Raw genomic sequence first — 20,406 nt, forward strand, 5'->3', positions numbered from 1 at the left:
GAATAGTGAATTTTCTGTAATTTTTACTTCTACTAGCTATTCTTCAGTTTATTTAAACCCGTTGAGTTTTGTTTTCCGGTTACGGAAGAAGTCAAAGATGTGTTTGGCATAGTATCTGAGAGTTCTTCAGTTTTCTTGTGGAGTGTTTCATTCTTGATGTATTTTATCTTATTATCCTGAAATTTTGTTCCTGTGATTTTTCCTCAAATATTCCTTTCTTTTAGCTGAGTTTCTCCACCCGCCCTTTTAAATTTATGTTCATTGTTTCTGCTGCGTATAGTGCTTCCAGTTTAATCACTGTTTTGTAATGTTTAATTTTGTGTCCGTAAAAATACAAGAATTTAATTAATATATGATGAAGCAATACATGATTTATAGAGAGAAATATATTTAGTTCTGAGTTCATGAGAGTTTACAAATCAATGCCGAGAAAAATATTATTTTCAAGATGATGTTCTAATTGCTTTTATTTATTATTTATTATAAAGCGTGTCCTTATATCACTACAATAATGATCAAATTAGGTACTTTTATAGTCAATATTTTCATTTAGCCTCATTTTATGTATGTTACTGCATTGATTACTATATTACTCTAGAGTTCGTTTATCAGGAAATGTTGTTTGACAAGGCAAATGAGCGTGAACTCAAGAAATCTTTTCACCTTAAACTTCATTCACTTGTACATAAGAAAATGAGGATATTAATTACACACAATGATGAGAAGTAAGGCCTACATAGGATTATCTTCATAAGAAACAGTGTTGTGGACCTCAAATAAAGGTCTAGTTTATCCGATCAGGTTTCATGACCTCGGTGTCATTGTTATTACCCTGAGGCTGAGATGTAGTTTTAGGCTTCGGTGGCTTCAAGTCAAAGTCCACTCCTCCCTTCTCACCGCGTCTCACCCATAACCAGTTTCCGATACGCACACCCCAGTCTCTGCCTCCCTTTATTTCGATTCCACCTGAAACACAAAAGCAAAGAGAAAAATAAACTTGAAGTCTAAGCATAACGGGATTTCAATCATTTTTGTAAGTTTGCATTCCACTTCATTTACCTTAGGAAATGCACACCATTCAAGACGATTAGGTTGAGAATGCATGTTGAATCACCAAAATACGAGTATACTCGTCGTAAATGGTTCTTTCTTACTTAGTCCGTTTTCCCTCCAGGGTTGGTTTTTCCCTCGCACTCAGCGAGGAATTCGACCTCTACCGCCTAAAGTGCAGTGTCCCGAAGCGTGATACATTGGGTCGGGGGGATTCAGCCGGGGAGGAGGACCAGTACCTTGCCTGGCGGCCTCACCTGCTGTGCTGAACAGGGGCCTTGTGGGGGATGGGAAAATTGGAAGGGATAGACAAGGAAGAGGGAAAGAAGCGGCCGTGGCCTTAAGTTACTATTTGGTATCATCCTGGCACTTGCCTGGAGGAGAATTGGGTAAATCAGGAAAACCTCTTCGAGGACGGCTGAGCTGGGAAACTAACCACCCTCTACTCAGTTGACCTCCCGAGGCAGAGTGGACCCCGCTCCAGCTCCAGAGCCGGCTTTTCGCACTATTACAGTGATTAAACTTCTCTTCGAGTCAATACTTCGGATTTTTTTTTTCTAGGGGCTTTACGTCGCACTTCGGATTTGAAGCAACACCTTGATAATAACACTTTGTTGACATAGCGTACGATTAGTTTGTATATTTCAATTTACATTCCTGTTTCAGTCACGCGTTGTAGGTTTCTTAAACTGGTTACTCTACTATTGTGAATTATTTGGAATTCTATATTCTATATTACTGGCCAATATAAGTGCAGAGCATGCAAGGGAGGGTGCTAGCTGGAAAATTTTGAGAAGCATTGGTTTAGATGGACTAACGTTTTGGGATTAGATTCCTAAAGGAGGTTACACAGACGACAGGTATCGACAAAATGTCACTGCAATATTTGTCCCAAATGGAATATAATAATTCATTTTACTCAAATAAAATGTAAAAGCTGCGGTAAATTAAGAAATAGTACGAAATAATTTAATTTCAGGGAATAATATGGATACACACTTTACTACCTTACAACTATTTTTTCTGCTACGTCGCAGCGTTTCCGTATGTGTTTTGTTTGTCTAACACTTTCGTGTGTGATGTTTTTGCTCACTGAAGTTGTTTGGATTAATTAGGTGTCGTTTTATTCATGTTGCTCATTCGTTTTGTGCCCTAACTCGTTCATTAAATGACATATTTATTGGTCCAGGGATCATGCTATTTTGCTGTTTGAACTGCCCGCGCTCGTCATATGGACAAAGATAATGAGAATTCACAGACATAGCACTCCCATTCGTCGGTGCAAGCCCTGGACATCAAGAAAGAAACAAAAGACGGTACGAGCAACGGAATACAACATAAAGGATTCCTGTCTACGGCCCGTAAGTACGTATACATATTTTTCTACATATTTCTCTAGTAACGACGGTATTTCTTAATTTACCGCGGATTTTTCACTTTATTGGTGTAAAAGCAATTATTATGTTCCATTTGGGACAAATATTACAGTGACATTTCGTCGATACCTTTGGTCTACATAACCCCTAGAGGACTAAGACAATATTTCGATTTGTCCATATCGTGTAAATGTAACTGGCGGACAACTGGGATCTTCTTTCGAAAGTTCGTAATACACAAACAGTAGAATGGGGATGACAACATTGAGGAACTGATGTTTGTATTCTCGATGTGTGTGTGTGTACTTCACAGTATTTCTTGTTGTGTGATAGCAAGAAACGATATAGACAGGAGTGTTCATTTCTCACCAACGTCAGTTACTTTTGCTGTTATCTTAGATTTCCAACACTCGAATAATACAATTTTCTCAGATAACGCTCAGTTCTGTATTCACCGTAGAATGTATTATTCCAGTTTACCAAAACTACGTTTTAGTTTCAATCAGAATTTGAACCTTAAATTGTTCACACTGACGCACGGAAAACAAATGACTACGTTCTGCAGCCGCTATCGAAATGTACACAAGTTTTGAGTTCATTCAGGGCTCGCAAATAATAATGTATCGTAAATTAAGTCCGCTATTGACCAGAAACTTAGGAGGAAGCCTAATATGACTTTCCAAGTGAATGAATTGTTACTGAATTTGGTGGCAAAAAGCATTAACATAATATAGAATAAGAAAACAAATTATGTCTACACGTTGTACCAGTATATTCCACTCAAAGGATAAAGCAGTATTCCACAATTCTTAATTAAAAAGTCATCCAGTTGTGTACCGTACAAGATATGTTATAATCGAGAATTCATCGTAGGCCTACTTATGTACAACCTGTGACAATTAGGTTAGGTGAATGAAGTCAGAAAGGTCGATCCGGCAACACTGGTGACACACAACGCTGCACCTGCGTAGCAGCAGGTTTTGACCACCTGCTCCCAACGTTGTTCAGTTGAGCATCGTGTGTGTGGGTGTAAGACCTGTTTGGCACAGTGCGTGGTTAGTGCGTTGGTTCTGAACTGCGAACAGAAACATGAGCGACCAAAAGATCAATGTACAGTTTTGTTTTAAGCTTGGCAAGACACCGAAAGAAACGCATGTGATGCTGGTACGTGTTTATGACGATCAAGCACTGTCCTTGAAGTATGTGTAAGAGTTGTTCGCCCGTTTTCGAGCAGGCCGGGAAAGTGTTTCTGACAACCCCCACAGCGGAAGACCGGCGACCGCCGTCAGTGACGAAAACATTGAGAACATTGAGGACATTAATCACGAACGATCGGCGATTAACTGTGCGCATGATAGCGGATGACCTGCAGATTAACCGTAAATCCGTGCGACAAATCGTTACCCAGAAGTTAAGAAAGAAGAAGAAAACGTGTTCTCGTCTTGTGCCACATCACTTGACTGACGATCAGAGCAGGCACGTTTAGAGGTTTCACAGGATTTTGTCGAAACGGCGGATGCGACACCAAATGTCTTGAACTGGATTGTCACTGAGGATGAAACCTGGTGTCTGAAACGAAACGGCAAAGCATGGGATGGCGTTCTTCGGGATCCCCTCGTCGGAAAAAGGTCAGAGCCGTAAGTCACGCATCAAACTCGCTTTGAAAGGAAAGAGATTTGACGAAATTCCTGGCATCCACCGAAACGTGACGAGGCTTTTGAACACCATCCCAGAGGAAGCCTTCCTGCAAAGTTTCCAGGACATGTATCGCCGATCTCAGCAGTGCATAGTTATGGGAGGGGACTATTTCGAAGGGCAGTAAGGTCACTGTCGGGCATTGTTGATCTATGTTGATAGTACAGGACTATTCACCGAACTTTATTGTAACAGGTTGTATAATGTTCGATCATGGATAACACTGACAATGTCGAAGCTTTTTATACTAAGGCCCACGAGCGTTGGGGTCTGACGTTTAGCGCCACCGGCGAGAAAAAATTGACTAACGCTGCTCGAATTTGGTCTGTTACTATGGCAACGATAACAGCGATGCCAGATTTAAGGAAGCTATCTCCACGTGGGTTGGTTTGCTCGCACTCACATTTGTGATATTATTCGGAGTGGTTCTGTGTTGGTTGATGCTGCTTTATGTACTTAAGTGTTTATTTTCTGAATATTAATATGGCTAGTTGTACAATTATGTTCTGTACTTAACATTTCTATTTGTTGAGGTTCTTGTCAGAAACAGATGATGTTGTTAGTAGTTATAAAAGCTCATATTTATCGGCAATGACGTGTTCTGTCTTAGATGCTGGAATTGTTAGCACGAGCTTAGGAATGGGTCAAAGTTTATTGAAATGCATTAGGCCAACATGATTTATTAAAAACTCAGCTTGTATGAAAGCGTGATATGCCGCAGATGGAGGTAAGTCTGACAACGCAGCGTACTTCGTAGTTACTGATTTCGCCGCTCAAATGTCAGACTCCAACTCTCGTGGGACCGACTATAGATAACCTAAAATGTGTTTCAAAATCAGTGTCATCGTAGTCCCTCAAAGTACGTAGCGCAGTCTTTCTATCCACTTGGACGTTTCTTGGTCACATTCTTTTGTCGTCGTGATTTTCTCTTTCAGTTAAATACTCCAGTCGTCTACGAGCTGCCATCTTCAATGGCATCTTAGATTTCCTGTTTTATAGGCCAACCTTCCTCCGAAACATTTTAAACTGAGATAATAAGCGTTATCTGAGATAATGGTGCTGGTGAATACAAATGTAACTCTTATCTAGGTTTTCTTGGCTTTAAACCAAGATAAAAAGCTTCAATAAGTCACTACTGATCTGCATTTAGGGCAGTCTCTCGGGTGGCAGATTCCTTATGTCTTGTTTTCCTAGCCTTTTCTTAAATGATTTAAAAGAAATTGGAAATTTATTGAATCAATCAATCAATCAATCAATCAATCAATCAATCAATCAATCAATCAATCAATCAATCAATCAATCAATCAATCAATCAATCAATCAATCAATCAATCAATCAATCAATCAATCAATCAATCAATCAATCAATCAATCAATCAATCAATCAATCAATCAATCAATCAATCAATCAATCAATCAATACTGATCTGCATTTAGAGCAGTTGCCCAGGTGGCGGATTCCCTGCCTGTTGTTTTCCTAGCCTCTTCTTAAATGATTTCAAAGAAATTGGAAATTTATTGGGCAGCTCCCTTGGTAAGTTATTCCAATCCTTAACTCCCCCTTCCTAAAATCTAATATTTGCCTCAATTTGTCCTCTTGAATTTCAACTCAATCTTCATATTGTGATCTTTCCTACTTTTAAAGACACCATTCAAAATTATTCGTCTACTAATTTAATTTCATTTAGTGTGGCAATTTCTAGCCGAGTGCAGCCCTTGTAAGGCAGACCCTCATATGACGGTGGGAGGCATCTGCCATGTCGGTAGGTAACTGCGTGTTATTGTGGTGGAGGATAGTGTTGTGTGTGGTGTGTGAGTGTTCGTCTACTGATATCATTCCACGCTGTCTTGCATTATTAGTGAATACGTACAGTAAAATCTCGATAAGACTATTCAGTCAAGGAGTCGGACACAGAATATTATTATTACCACATTAAAAAGCAAAGCCATCTCCGGGCAGGACACTAAGCCCTTAGAGGAGTGGAGGGCAATGGATCCCACTATCCCGTAACCTCTGTACTAATAAGGAGAGGTCGCTATGTGGTTTTCTAGAAACGTGCTCAAATTTTGAGGATTTGTCCTTCATTAGAAACTATTTTAACCACGAATACAAGTCAAAAATATCTGCAGGAATAAGAACAAAAGTTTGAGGATAGTTTTTAAACGTTAAATTTTGAACAAAATATGGCAACTAGTAGAGACATGATTCTTACGCATTAAGGATAAGCGCGACAAGAAATATTTTGAAGCGATTTTGAGATATCTTAACGAATAATATATTCTGGTTTAGAAATTAGTGATTTAGTTTCCGCGAATTACAGCCAATTTAAGCGAAATTTACTTATTTTGTAATAAGTGCAAAAATACACCGTAATTCATGGAAATTAACGACCTTGAAACTGTATTCCAATATCACGTGTGTGAAGGGATTAGGGCTATACTTTTTATTATATTTCTGATCAAAATTACATAAGGAATAACGAATTATTACCAATTTTTTTTTCTCTCTATTTATCTATTTTTCACTAAAATAATTTACAAAACTCACGAATTTAACTTTTTATGAATAAGTTTAGGACATTATTAACGCGAAATTAAAGCGATGGCGTCAGTCCTATTTCGCGAAATAACGCGAAAACTTGTTTCCATTTCGCGAAATCGAACATAAATTATTGCGAAAAATTCATGCCCCTACCCATTGGCAAAAACGTTGGAAAAAGGCTAAAATATGTTTTAATGAAGGGTGTGCCATTTCACTGTTAGCAGGGAAGATTTCTGGAGCAAAGTGGTCGCTATTCCGCGAAAATGTCGGAAATAACATCCTAACATAATCATAAATGTAAAAAAGTGATACTTTCACCAGGTACAGGTAAGGGAATGAAATATAGAAGGCGGTGAAAAAAAGAAGACGGAATATTGTTAAAAATTTATTACTGAAAAAAAAAAATATAATTCGACTCGAGAAGAGCTACAAGCAGATCGCTACGGCAAATTAATTCAAGAAGGAGACTGAACGTGTAAAAGAAGGTTTAAATTAAAAGATAAATAAGAGTAGTCGTCCGCAAGAACCCTAGAACATCGGCGTTACAGCATTTATATAGTTTCATAAAATAAAACAGAACAGCTGGATCAACAGAGTACGTAATTACTACGTCACGACATACCGAGAAGGTGACGTACCCAGCGACATAATTCAATCTGAAGAAATTAGAGAGAAATATTATCCAGTAAAGCAAGGTATAGGAAATTAAATAACATTACGATTTAAGCTTTACTAAACATATTGACATACTGCAGAATTCTAATAAGATACCATTATAAGAAGCATTAGTCGCAGCATATTACTAGATCATAGCAGGCCTTGTAATTATAAGATGACGAAAATGACCATATCAATGTGTATTTCTGTTTCAACTGCGCAAGAAACCAGCTACGTCATGTGCTAAGAAGGCTGAGGCGGAGACTACCTGGATTATGGGGACTCGAGCTGACAAATCTATTCCCTGATGACCGTAGAAGATCAAAGACATTCCCAGATGTTCCCAGAGGCTGATGCGATGTCGTAATCGCAAATATAGCATGTCCTAGGCAGCTGGACATGTTACAGCAACGAGGGAAACAGGAAGAAAAGATAAGTCATTAAAGTATCTCATCTGTGAGTAATTCAAATAATGTTTTGTTTGAGAAGTGCCATTTTCTATTCTCGTGATATATACATGTGAAGTGCTATCTTGAGTTATCCGAAGAAGTGATGGTACGCGGAAAGCCAACCAAATTAATAACATTAGAGGTTATTAGGTAGTCATCTGACCAGAATGACAAATGCATTGGATTAGGAAGTATTTAACCAGTGATAATCAAACCTTGCGTTCGTAATGTTGTCATTGATGAATGAAAAGGTTAACTTAACTTAAACGCAGTTATGATACGACATTGTGGTTAATATTAGGTCTACAATAGGACATAGTACTACGAAGTGGAGTTGAAATAAAATCGTATACAGGTTATAGCAACGTCTTAGGAAGACATATGAAGATAATGAATGGAATCTGAAGAAAATTGAAATAGAATGGGATAATTAAGTGGATGAATAATGATTATATACACTGACTGACAGAGCAAATGCAGCACCAAGAAGGAGTGGTCAGAACTTTATGCCAATTGCAGGGTAGACTGACGTCACTGAGGTATGCTGATGATGTGAAATGCGCCGCTGTGCTGCGCACGTAGCGAACGATAAATGGTACACGGCGTTGGCGAATGGCCCACTTCGTACCGTGATTTCTCAGCCGACAGTCATTGTAGAACGTGTTGTCGTGTGCCACAGGACACGTGTATAGCTAAGAATGCCAGACCGCCGTCAACGGAGGCATTTCCAGCAGACAGACGACTTTACGAGGGGTATGGTGATCGGACTGAGAAGGGCAGGTTGGTCGCTTCGTCAAATCGCAGCCGATACCCATAGGGATGTATCCACGGTGCAGCGCCTGTGGCGAAGATGGTTGGCGCAGGGACATGTGGCACGTGCGAGGGGTACAGGCGCAGCCCGAGTGACGTCAGCACGCGAGGATCGGCGCATCCGCCGCCAAGCGGTGGGAGCCCCGCACGCCACGTCAACCGCCATTCTTCAGCATGTCCAAGACACCCTGGCTGTTCCAATATCGACCAGAACAATTTCCCGTCGATTGGTTGAAGGAGGCCTGCACTCCCGGCGTCCGCTCAGAAGACTACCATTGACTCCACAGCATAGACGTGCACGCCTGGCGTGGTGCCGGGCTAGAGCGAATTGGATGAGGGAATGGCGGAACGTCGTGTTCTCCGATGAGTCACGCTTCTGTTCTGTCAGTGATAGTCACCGCAGACGAGTGTGCCGTCGGCGTGGAGAAAGGTCAAATCCGGCAGTAACTGTGGAGCGCCCTACCGCTAGACAACGCGGCATCATGGTTTGGGGCGCTATTGCGTATGATTCCACGTCACCTCTAGTGCGTATTCAAGGCACGTTAAATGCCCACCGCTACGTGCAGCATGTGCTGCGGCCGGTGGCACTCCCGTACCTTCAGGGGCTGCCCAATGCTCTGTTTCAGCAGGATAATGCCCGCCCACACACTGCTCGCATCTCCCAACAGGCTCTACGAGGTGTACAGATGCTTCCATGGCCAGCGTACTCTCCGGATCTCTCACCAATCGAACACGTGTGGGATCTCATTGGACGCCGTTTGCAAACTCTGCCCCAGCCTCGTACGGACGACCAACTGTGGCAAATGGTTGACAGAGAGTGGAGAACCATCCCTCAGGACACCATCCGCACTCTTATTGACTCTGTACCTCGACGTGTTTCTGCGTGCATCGCCGCTCGCGGTGGTCCTACATCCTACTGAGTCGATGCCGTGCGCATTGTGTAACCTGCATATCGGTTTGAAATAAACATCAATTATTCATCCGTGCCGTCTCTGTTTTTTCCCCAACTTTCATCCCTTTCGAACCACTCCTCCTTGGTGTTGCATTGTCACTGTCAGTCAGTGTAATAACATGCGTCAAATTAAAATTGATTATTATGCTTAGTGTACCGTAATGTAAAGTGACACATGAGATGTCTAATATGAAGTAGATTATATATATGTGAAGAATGGTCGAGTATTATGAAGAGTAATGATGATGATGATGGTAATTGTTTCGTCGGGAGTGAAGATATATATAATTTTATCGACGGTGTTAGCTCAATTGACGCAATTTTAAAGTTGAGGATAGTTATACTTGATTCCCTAGTGCATGTTAGTTCTTCAGTAATCCACATATAGTACCGAATACGATCTATATAACATGCATATGTTAATTAAATACCTGTATATCATAAAAAATAAATCCACATAGGGAGGATAATACAAACGTAGCTTATATTAGTACGAATTTCTAACCACAAATATTTTCACTCAAACAAGAAAAGTTAGGAAGCTTATTTTGTTACATTGAAATCATTGGTAATATTATCTGTAATTGAAAGTTGACAATGACTGACAGAGTCTTCTTACAAGTCAGACTACGGAATATCTAGAAGAATTTCATTGAATAGTTGTCAGATGTAAATGATAGCATGATGATAGATCACGTATGATTAATGTGTTGGCACTTAAATTGATTTTTGAAATTAATATTTATTTTTGATGAACAACTTGAGTAAATAACAGTAATGATATTTCGATTATTTTTCTAGAGTGGAGTGATGACTTAATGAATTATCTTTTCTTCCATATAAAGTGAATGACAAAGATGAGAACTTTGAAATACGCAAGAATTTTTTAAATAAAAAAGAAGACCAATGTTTTTATTTTTAGGACAGTTAACAAACAGTTATGCTGATAATGAAATATGGACAGCTACTTACAGGTGAAGCTAACTTACTGTGAATTGATTAGTAAAGGTGATATGTGTGTAAATCACATGAAAAATTTAAGAAACCAGATTATGTAAAGATAGGTGAAAGAAAGAAACGTGATTTTTATAGTTGATTCCACCCGGTATAATCTGCATCAGAGACATTTTCCACCTCCCAATCAAAACTTGTATATAATTTGAACTTGTTTTTTCAATTTAATTGGAGGCTTCTCTTTTAAAATATTTTAAGAATAATAGATGAACTTCGAAGTCAGCTGATAATAGTTAGATTCCTTTTTTACTTGATATCAGATTATTTAATTTATTTCTCAAGATTTTCTCTTTATTTAATAAAATAACGTTAGGAAAACTTATTCACTCTTTCAATGACTTATTAGGCTAAGTAAGTATGTAGTCGTAAGTAAACGTAGGTTAAGAATCAATGAAACATTTTACGGAAACAAACCGGATCGCGAACTGGAGACGTCCAATGCGCAGGTTATGTTTATGCAAACGTTTACCCCGATGTTCCACTCTCGGTATTGAACTCATGACTCTAATTCAACCCCGATTGGAAATTGACGATACTTCAAGCTAGTCTGGATCCAATTGCGACTCGACCTGGACGCGGGAACGGCCCAAGGGAATATCCGTTTCTAGTAAACCTCCTCTTGTAAGTGGTCTAGAGTTTTTAGTTCCATGCTTGTGCGAACTTTTCTCCCAGGAATTAACCTGGTACTCATTTTTGGTATACCTGCAATATTAAAAGGAGCATTGCATGTGTAATTGCACAGTGTTGCCACATTCTTGAATTTCTTTCCCCTTCCCTTCAATTTCGGATAACTTTTTCGTTCGTTCAGACCGCTGTGTTCTATTGTACGTAACTCCAAATTGAGAGGTTTGGCAACTCCAATTAACACGAGCCGGACCGCAGGCTTATCTCTATGGCAACAGCAGTGAGTCCGCCCTCGTTTCCATGGTAACCATACAACCTACTCTCTTCTCCCCACCCAGGCAGGTAGTTCACGGACCTCCCTCTAAGAACTGTCAGGATACATCTTTCAGTATTACGACTATAGAATTAGTGAACCTCAAGCTATGTACCTCTCCTGAAGTGGAAATGTCGTTTCTAAAGTTTTCCACTTTCTGACGGGAAATCGAACCGAGCACACCATTACTGTATCGAGTAGGCAGCCCATGATCATTACAATAAGAGAATATAATTGTATTCATAACATCGGAGTATGTAAAAGTGAAAACATCCTTGGTATTAATTATCAGAGTACCACAGGCTACCCGTATTAACCCGACCTTGTTCGCTAGCAGAACGTGACCTCACTCAGACGATATCACAAAGTGAAGAGAAAAGAGTACAAACGAATCGGACGGTGGAAAAAGTAACTAAATCCCTTGACCTCATTTTTCAGGGGAAGGAAGGAACTATACTTCCGCGAAAGTAGACCTACGTTCCTTGAGTCTACCATCGTTTTTTCTCGTCATATGTCTTCATCTGTCAAGATGGCCAACAGTTTTAAATGAAATATTGTGGAACATAAGACCATAAGACGGTCGGTGTGACATAAAACCTATTTAAAAAATAAAATTAAAAAATAATCTGGTGTCCTTTTAAACTAGGTGCATGTTTATTCACTACACCATACTGATGTTTCCTGAGCAGGAACATTACGTATCTTTCAGCTAACACGTCTAATCGTTATTTCAATCATTTATTCATTTCTGCAATTTACATTTACATCGTACCGACACAGGTATGACTTATGGCTGTGATGGGACAGGAAAGACCAGGAGTCGGAAGGAAGTAGCCACGGCATTAATTAAGGAATAGCTCCAGCATTTGCCTGGTGTGAAAATGGGAAACAACAGAAAACCATTTTCCCCGACATTGGGGCTCGAACCCACTATCTGCCGGATGCAAGCTCACAGCTGCACGCCCCTAACCGCACGGCCAGCAATCATTTACTTAAAAAAGTCTGTTGATTAGCGGATAAATAATGTTATTTCTGCGCATGACATTGAACTATGTAGACTCCGGCAGCTCCAACTTTGTTTCGGCAGGTGACAATCGTACTACAGAAAAGTCAATCATTTTCCCAACAATTAAAACACAAATGAGTATTCAATACGTTTTGCTTTCGGGAATTCAATTTTTTAAAACTCGGTGACATTTTAAACCAATTACTGCCCAAGGTCGATATTTTGGACAGTCCTGGTTGCTCTGTACTGCCTGACGGAAGAGAAAGACTTTCAGTCAGAGAGCGCATGAGTCATGTATGACATTCAGTGAAATCTAGTGGATGCTTTTTGAAGGATGATTTGAAGTCGTTCATATCTCGTTTCGACATTCTTTGGCGGAAAACTATGTACCCTTTTCCTTCAAGACGGATCAATCAATCAATACTGATCTGCATTTAGGGCAGTCGCCCAGGTGGCAGATTCCCTATCTGTTGCTTTCCTAGCCTTTTCCGAAATGATTTCAAAGAAATTGGAAATTTATTGAACATCTCCCTTGGTAAGTTATTCCAATCCCTAACTCCCCTTCCTATAAATGAATATTTGCCCCAGTTTGTCCTCTTGAATTCCAACTTTATCTTCATATTGTGATCTTTCCTACTTTTATAAACGCCATTCAAACCTATTAGTCTACTAATGTCATTCCACGCCATCTCTCCGCTGACAGCTCGGAACATACCACTTAGTCGAACAGCTCGTCTTCTTTCTCTCAGTTCTTCCCAACCCAAACATTGCAACATTTTTGTAACGCTACTCTTTTGTCGGAAATCACCCAGAACAAATCGAGCTGCTTTTCTTTGGATTTTTTCCAGTTCTTGAATCAGGTAATCCTGGTGAGGGTCCCATACACTGGAACCATACTCTAGTTGGGGTCTTACCAGAGACTTATATGCCCTCTCCTGTTCTTTACAGCAAATATGCTTCAAAGAGGTTAAATATTATTTACGACAGTGATAATGTAGCGTACGTTTACATTGTGTTTAAAAATCGTTACATTTCAAGTATTCTTTTGTACAAATATGGTTTTAGTTATTGACGTAAAATAGGTCTATGGTTTCGGAACCGAACTTGGACCGGCGAGTGGTATAAAAACATGAACAGTTTAAAATCGAAATAACTTCTAGAAAGCACGTAACGACGTCAGTGTTCAATACCTCATTGTAAAGAAGAAGGACCAGTGTACTCACAAAAGAAGCGTTTTGACAGATAGGGCTGGAGGGAGGAGCATTGTACGGTGTTGCCACATATCAGCATTTCTTTTTCCTTCCCCTCGCTTCCGCCACACTCGTTCGTTCGTTCAGACCGCTCTGTTCTGTTGTACACAAGTCAGAAGTGAGAGGTTTGTGAACTCCAAGCAACACGAGCCGGCGAGCGAGCTTTTCTCTATGGCAACCACAGTGGATCCGCCCTCGTTTCCATGGCAACCATACCCCTACTCCCTTCTCCTCAACTATCCAGGCAGGCAGTAAACAGACATCCCTCTAAGAACTCTCATGACTCATCTTTCAATATTACGACTGCAGCTAGCAACAAGAGTGTGACCTCAATATGTCAGAGTCGGGAGATGCAATAGCACCGCCATCTTGTGCGTTAAAATTGCCGTGCCGCGCAGCTAATAATTAGCGTCGATCTGTACTCTCTCTGGTTATTACGTCATTTGATTCGTTTCACTGAGTTCCACAAATATAATAGGGGGAAATATGTAAGATAATAAACCTTTGATAATGTTATGACGTCCGCCTCTGTGGTGTAGTGGTTCGTGTGATTAGCTGCCACCTCCGGAGGCCCGGATTCGATTCCCGGCTCTGCCACTAAATTTGTAGTGGTACGAGGGTTGGAACGGGGTCCACTCAGCCTCGGGAGGTCAACTGAGTAGAGGTGGGTTCGATTCCCACGTCAGCCATCCTCAAAGTGGTTTTCCGTGGTTTCCCACTTCTCCTCCAGGCAAATGCCGGGATGGTACCTAACATAAGCCCACGGCCGCTTCCTTCCCTCTTCCTTGTCTATCCCTTCCAATCTTCTATTCCCCCGCAATGCCCCTGTTCAGCATAGCAGGTGAGGCCGCCTAGGCGAGATACTGGTCATCCTCCCCAGTTGTATCTGCCGACCCAATGTCTGAAGCTCCAGGACACTGCCCTTGAGGAGGTTGAGGTGGAATTGGGATCCCTCGCAGAGTCCGAGGAAAAAACTGACCTTGGAGAGTAATCAGACTAAGAAGAAGAAGAAGAAGAAGAAGAAGAAGAAGAAGAAGAAGAAGAAGAATTTAACCGTGTTTATTAACGGAGTTAACGAAAACATCTTGACGTGGACGCACCATAACAGAGAAAGAAATTGATCGTTACTTCTACTTGAGTAATACGAGTGAGAATAATGACCCAAGGAAAATGAAGAGAGAGATCAGACATACATACATACATTATCATTATAGACTGTTATGCCTTTCAGCGTTCAGTCTGCAAGCCTCTGAGAATTTACTAAACGTCGCCACAATCCTCGATTTGCAACTAGTGTTGTGGCCTCATTTAGTTCTACACCTCTTATCTTTAAATCGTTAGAAACAGAGTCTAACCATCGTCGTCTTGGTCTCCCTCTACTTCTCTTACCCTCCATAACAGAGTCCATTATTCTCCTAGGTAACCTATCCTCCTCCATTCGTCTCACATGACCCCACCACCGAAGCCGGTTTATGCATACAGCTTCATCCATCGAGTTCATTCTTAAATTAGCCTTTATCTCCTCATTTCGAGTACCCTCCTGCCATTGTTCCCACCTGTTTGTACCAGCAATCATTCTTGCTACTTTCATGTCTGTTACTTCGAACTTATGAATAAGATATCCTGAGTCCACCCAGCTTTCGCTCCCGTAAAGCAAAGTTGGTCTGAAAACAGACCGATGTAAAGATAGTTTCGTCTGGGAGCTGACTTCCTTCTTACAGAATACTGCTGATCGCAACTGCGAGCTCACTGCATTAGCTTTACTACACCTTGATTCAATCTCACTTACTATATTACCATTCTGGGAGAACACACAACCTAAATACTTGAAATTATCGACCTGTTCTAGCTTTGTATCACCAATCTGACATTCAATTCTGTTGAATTTCTTACCTACTGACATCAATTTAGTCTTCGAGAGGCTAATTTTCATACCATACTCATTGCACCTATTTTCAAGTTCCAAGATATTAGACTGCAGGCTTTCGGCACAATCTGCCATTAAGACCAAGTCGTCAGCATAGGCCAAACTGCTTACTACATTTCCACCTAACTGAATCCCTCCCTGCTATTTTATACCTTTCAGCAGATGATCCATGTAAACTATGAACAGCAAAGGTGAAAGATTACAGCCTTGTCTAACTCCTGTAAGTACCCTGAACCAAGATTTCATTCTACCATCAATTCTCACTGAAGCCCAATTGTCAACATAAATGCCTTTGATTGATTTTAATAATCTACCTTTAATTCCATAGTCCCCCAGTATGGCGAACATCTTTTCCCTCGGTACCCTGTCATATGCTTTCTCTAGATCTACGAAACATAAACACAACTGCCTATTCCTCTCGTAGCATTTTTCAATTACCTGGCGCATACTGAAAATCTGATCCTGACAGCCTTTCTGTGGTCTGAAACCACACTGGTTTTCATCCAACTTCCTCTCAACGACTGATCGCACCCTCCCTTCCAAGATGCCAGTGAATACTTTGCCTGGCATACTAATCAGTGAGATACCTCGATAGTTGTTGCAATCCTTCCTGTTTCCTTGCCTGTAGATAGGTGCAATTACTGCTTTTGTCCAATCTGAAGGTACCTTACCAACACTCCATGCTAATTTTACTACTCTATGAAGCCATTTCATCCCTGCCTTCCCGCTATACTTCACCATTTCAGGTCGAATTTCATCTATTCCTGCTGCCTTATGACCATGGAGTTTTTTTTACTATCCTTTCAACTTCCTCAAGCATAATTTCACCAACATCATTTTCCTCCTCCCCATGAGCTTGGCTTTTTGCAACACCACTGTGACTTCCCCTCTCGGAGAACAATCATCAAACGAGAAATGCAACCAAGCAAGCAAAGGGCGCCAATCTTTAAGTTGAGGACTTAAAGATAAAAATTTATAATCAAGCTTGGACAGACTCTTATCACAGGGGTGGGGTGATAGTACACTAATCATTAAGCAGGAGAATTAGAAATCAAAAGGCTAATTAAGGCAAATTGATTAAAGTAAACTAGAAAAATACTATTTATTATATTTAATATGAATGACGACGGTTTAACGAGAACTGAATTTAACATCGAAAATGAATTTAACAAAAAAATTGAATGACTCTACTTCGCGAAAACTTGCAATATCTTTAACTCGCTTGCTCACCATGTCGTCTTGTTCTGCTGGTCCTTGGAAAGCTTCCATCCTTGTAGCGGGAACATCAACGGTCGTCTTGGGTATCTCTTCATCTGCAGCTCAGTACCATTCCTGCCTTACAAATTGCACCCACCACTAATTGGAAGATGACTTCAAAACTAACACTCCCTATTATGCTTTATCCCATAGATTGGAGATAAGCCCTATGTCACAGTTAGAAGAACCACCTTGGGTTATATGGAGAGGATACTCAATTAAGAATCCTTCCAACTTTACTGATAATGTTCTCTGAAGTTTCATTTCTATCTAGATTAAAACTATCTATTGACTTAGACTGGTTCAAACCGGTCTTATAGCCGTGCTGTACGTACTTCCTGATGAGAGTGGCTATACACCCCTCATTCAGAATTTCTAAGTATCGAGACGCAGAATCAAGTAGAAAATCAAGTAGAAGCCTCGTAGAAGATCGTAGAATAATGTAGAGAGACTCGCAGAAGCGAATAAGACGTTGTAGAGAGACCCTCTAGGAGCTCCAACACGCCCTCTTATAACTTTCTCTCGCGCTAATTACAGGCCGCTACACGTGGTCCAATCAGATGACACTTCTCTCCCCACTCTAGAAATTAGAGTTGACGGGCCATATCCATGATATCAACTGTTCTTCTATTCGTCCTTTCACTCAGTATCCATGGCAACATGACGCTCCTTTGAAAATATAGGCGTTGATCAGTTCGAATAATTCTGGTCGAAATACGGTAGCTTACGTTAGGACGCGTGAACACGTGCTCGCTTTTCTCAGAACTTGGTATCTAAATTTGTCCTTCCTTCCTCCTCGGTGATGTGGCAAGATAACTGAAATCTACTGCAAGTTAATTTTAACCAACTGTCGCAAGAATCTAAGTGAATATTAGGATATTCAGCCCTCGTTTACAAGTCGTAGTTACAAAGTAATGAAATGATAGTGAGCAAATGATTAAACATGAATTATAATACAATTACATACCAAATAAATATCATGACGTTAAATTCCTGAATTAATTACACATAATAAAATTAACATAATTACACTGTAACGTCTGGAATGTTACATACGCCCCCATGAGTTCTTAACAAATATCACATGAGTTTGAGAACTCACACACTTACTCCCACATTGACTTGAAATACCTCTATTACCTGCCCATAACGAGCGACATTATTTTCATACACTTAATTATATCTCACTCTTTCCATATCTCTCTTAGACTGCTTCCCATTGCGACTGTCTGTTATTTCAGTTCATCTTGAGGTTTAGATGCTAAATTATGCCCATCATAAGCAACTTTTCACTTTTGTAAAAAAAAAAAAAAAAAAGATTATCCTAGAGAATATAACATAATATATACAATTCAAATTACAAACTCTGCCGAGTGTCTATATGTCCTTTTCCTCCCCATCTCTCCGACATTCTTTGCTAGATAGCAGTAACACGTTCTCTTCCAATCTTTTACATTAAAAAAATGGAAAACCAATGATACAAACAATTTACACTTTTATCACTCTTTCGAATGTTTCAGCCTTATCTTGAAGCATGATGTAAGACACTTCACACAAATACACACGTGATTTAAGCTCACGGTAAAATTATTGCAAGTTAGAAATGCACATACGGGAAAATTAATTATTTGCCGTCGTCAGCTTTAATTAGCCTTCTGTAACATCTCATAAAACAAATATATAAAAATTTCATGGCCTCACATACGGAAAACAGATGATCTATCGTTAATGAACGAGCGTAAATCTACCGTCACACAAACATCTCCTTAAACTACTAATGTTGTATGAACCATTCATTACGCTCTCGCCATCCGCTAACTTGTAAGCACAGGGTCCTAGTTTTCTATGTACTTTATAAGGGCCTTGATATAAAAGAAAAAATTTCTTCGTTACCTTATCCTCACTATTTGACAACATGGGAACTCTCACCAAAACCATATCACCTACCTCAAAGTTATCCAGTACCTTACGTTTCTGTTGCCTTTTACGTTTATCTCCAGATTTAATCAGGTTCTCCCGTGCCAGTCGGACGTAAAATTCAGCATTACGAGGTGGTTCCTCAGGCAAACCTAACACTCTCACTAGTTCATTCTGAGGCTTACAACCAAAATGAACTTGTGACGGCGTCAAACTCGTGCTTTCATGTTGAACTGCATTGATCCATGTCTCTATGCGGGATAAATGAGCCACCCAGGCTGTATGCTTATCGAACACTAAGCATCTAAACATGCGAGATAACTCTTTCATAACGCGCTCACACATATTGCCCTGAGGGTATCTAATAGATGAATGAACCTGTGTAATACCTAGCTCTCTAATTATGGACTTCCATTTTCTCGAAATAAATTGCGGTCCACTGTCTGATAATATTCTAAGAGGAGTACCTAATTCAGGGATATACTTCTCTTTGATTATACGACTACAAGATTTTCCAGTGGCTTTTCTCATACCGTATAATCTGACCAATTTCGAGAAGGCATCAATAATAACTAAAATATATTGGAAGCCGAACTGTCCCTTAACCACAGGTCCAAATAAATCAGTACACACCAAGTCACCAGGTCTTTCTGAGATTACTGCCTGACGAGGTCCTTCTAAATAGCGGTTAGGAACTTTGCTACGCTGACACAGATCGCAAGTGGAAAGAATTTTTCTTATATCTCTTCCCATCTTGTCCCATATAAAATTCTGTCGGATCTCATACAGAACTTTATTAGCTCCAAAATGTCCTAATTCCTTGTGGATAAACCAAATCAATTCCACACGTAGCGCTTTGGGTACACAAATCCCCCAGAGATCCTCGCCACATTTCCTGGCTAGAAACCCGTTAACCAGTTTGTACGTGTGCCTACCATGCGACACCGTGAGCTGCTCTCCTCCCTGAAGTACAGACAAAGGTTCCCGACATTCTTCGTCTACCGACTGTTCAACCAATAGGTTACGTAGTCTATTTAGAGCAGTTTCATTTTCCTTAGACAAACATGTACATATAATAATGCCCTCACGTGGCTCTAGAAGGCTACCTTCTTCGCACAACTTCGGATCACGTGACAATAAATCAGCAAGGACATTATTTTTTCCCTTAATGTGAGTTACCTTAAAATCATACTCTTGTAGGGCGAGTATCCATCTACTAACTCTGTTAGATGATAATTTACACTTGGATACAAAAGAAAGAGCATGATGATCCGTCCTAACTTCAAATTCGGTACCTAAAACATACATCCTAAATTTACTGAGGGAGTATACGATAGCTAGGAATTCTAGTTCCGTTATAGTATAACGCTTTTCAGCAGCACTTAAACCTCTGGAAGCTAAAGACACAATCCCTAAATTACCATCATCATCTACTTGACATAGAGCACCAGCGATACCACAGTGAGATGCGTCCGTCAGCAACACATACTTCCTATCGGGCATGGGGTATCTCAAAACAACCGCCTGCCTGAATCCTTCTTTTAATTTTAGGAAAGCTATATCATGA

At 40.2% G+C, this 20,406-nt stretch overlaps 1 protein-coding gene across 1 annotated transcript in view; it reads right to left on the reverse strand.

Moving 5' to 3' along the window:
* Positions 1–492: 492 nt before the first annotated feature.
* LOC136882639 (uncharacterized) overlaps positions 493–20,406 on the reverse strand; it is a 53,472-nt gene continuing 33,558 nt past the window's right edge. The window contains exon 3 of the mRNA XM_067155141.2: positions 493–966. Coding sequence (XP_067011242.1) covers positions 785–966 — 182 coding nt within the window. The 3' untranslated portion in view covers positions 493–784. The remainder of the gene's footprint in view (positions 967–20,406) is intronic.

This window comes from Anabrus simplex, chromosome 1 (assembly GCF_040414725.1).
Source record: "Anabrus simplex isolate iqAnaSimp1 chromosome 1, ASM4041472v1, whole genome shotgun sequence".
NCBI lineage: Eukaryota > Metazoa > Arthropoda > Insecta > Orthoptera > Tettigoniidae > Anabrus > Anabrus simplex.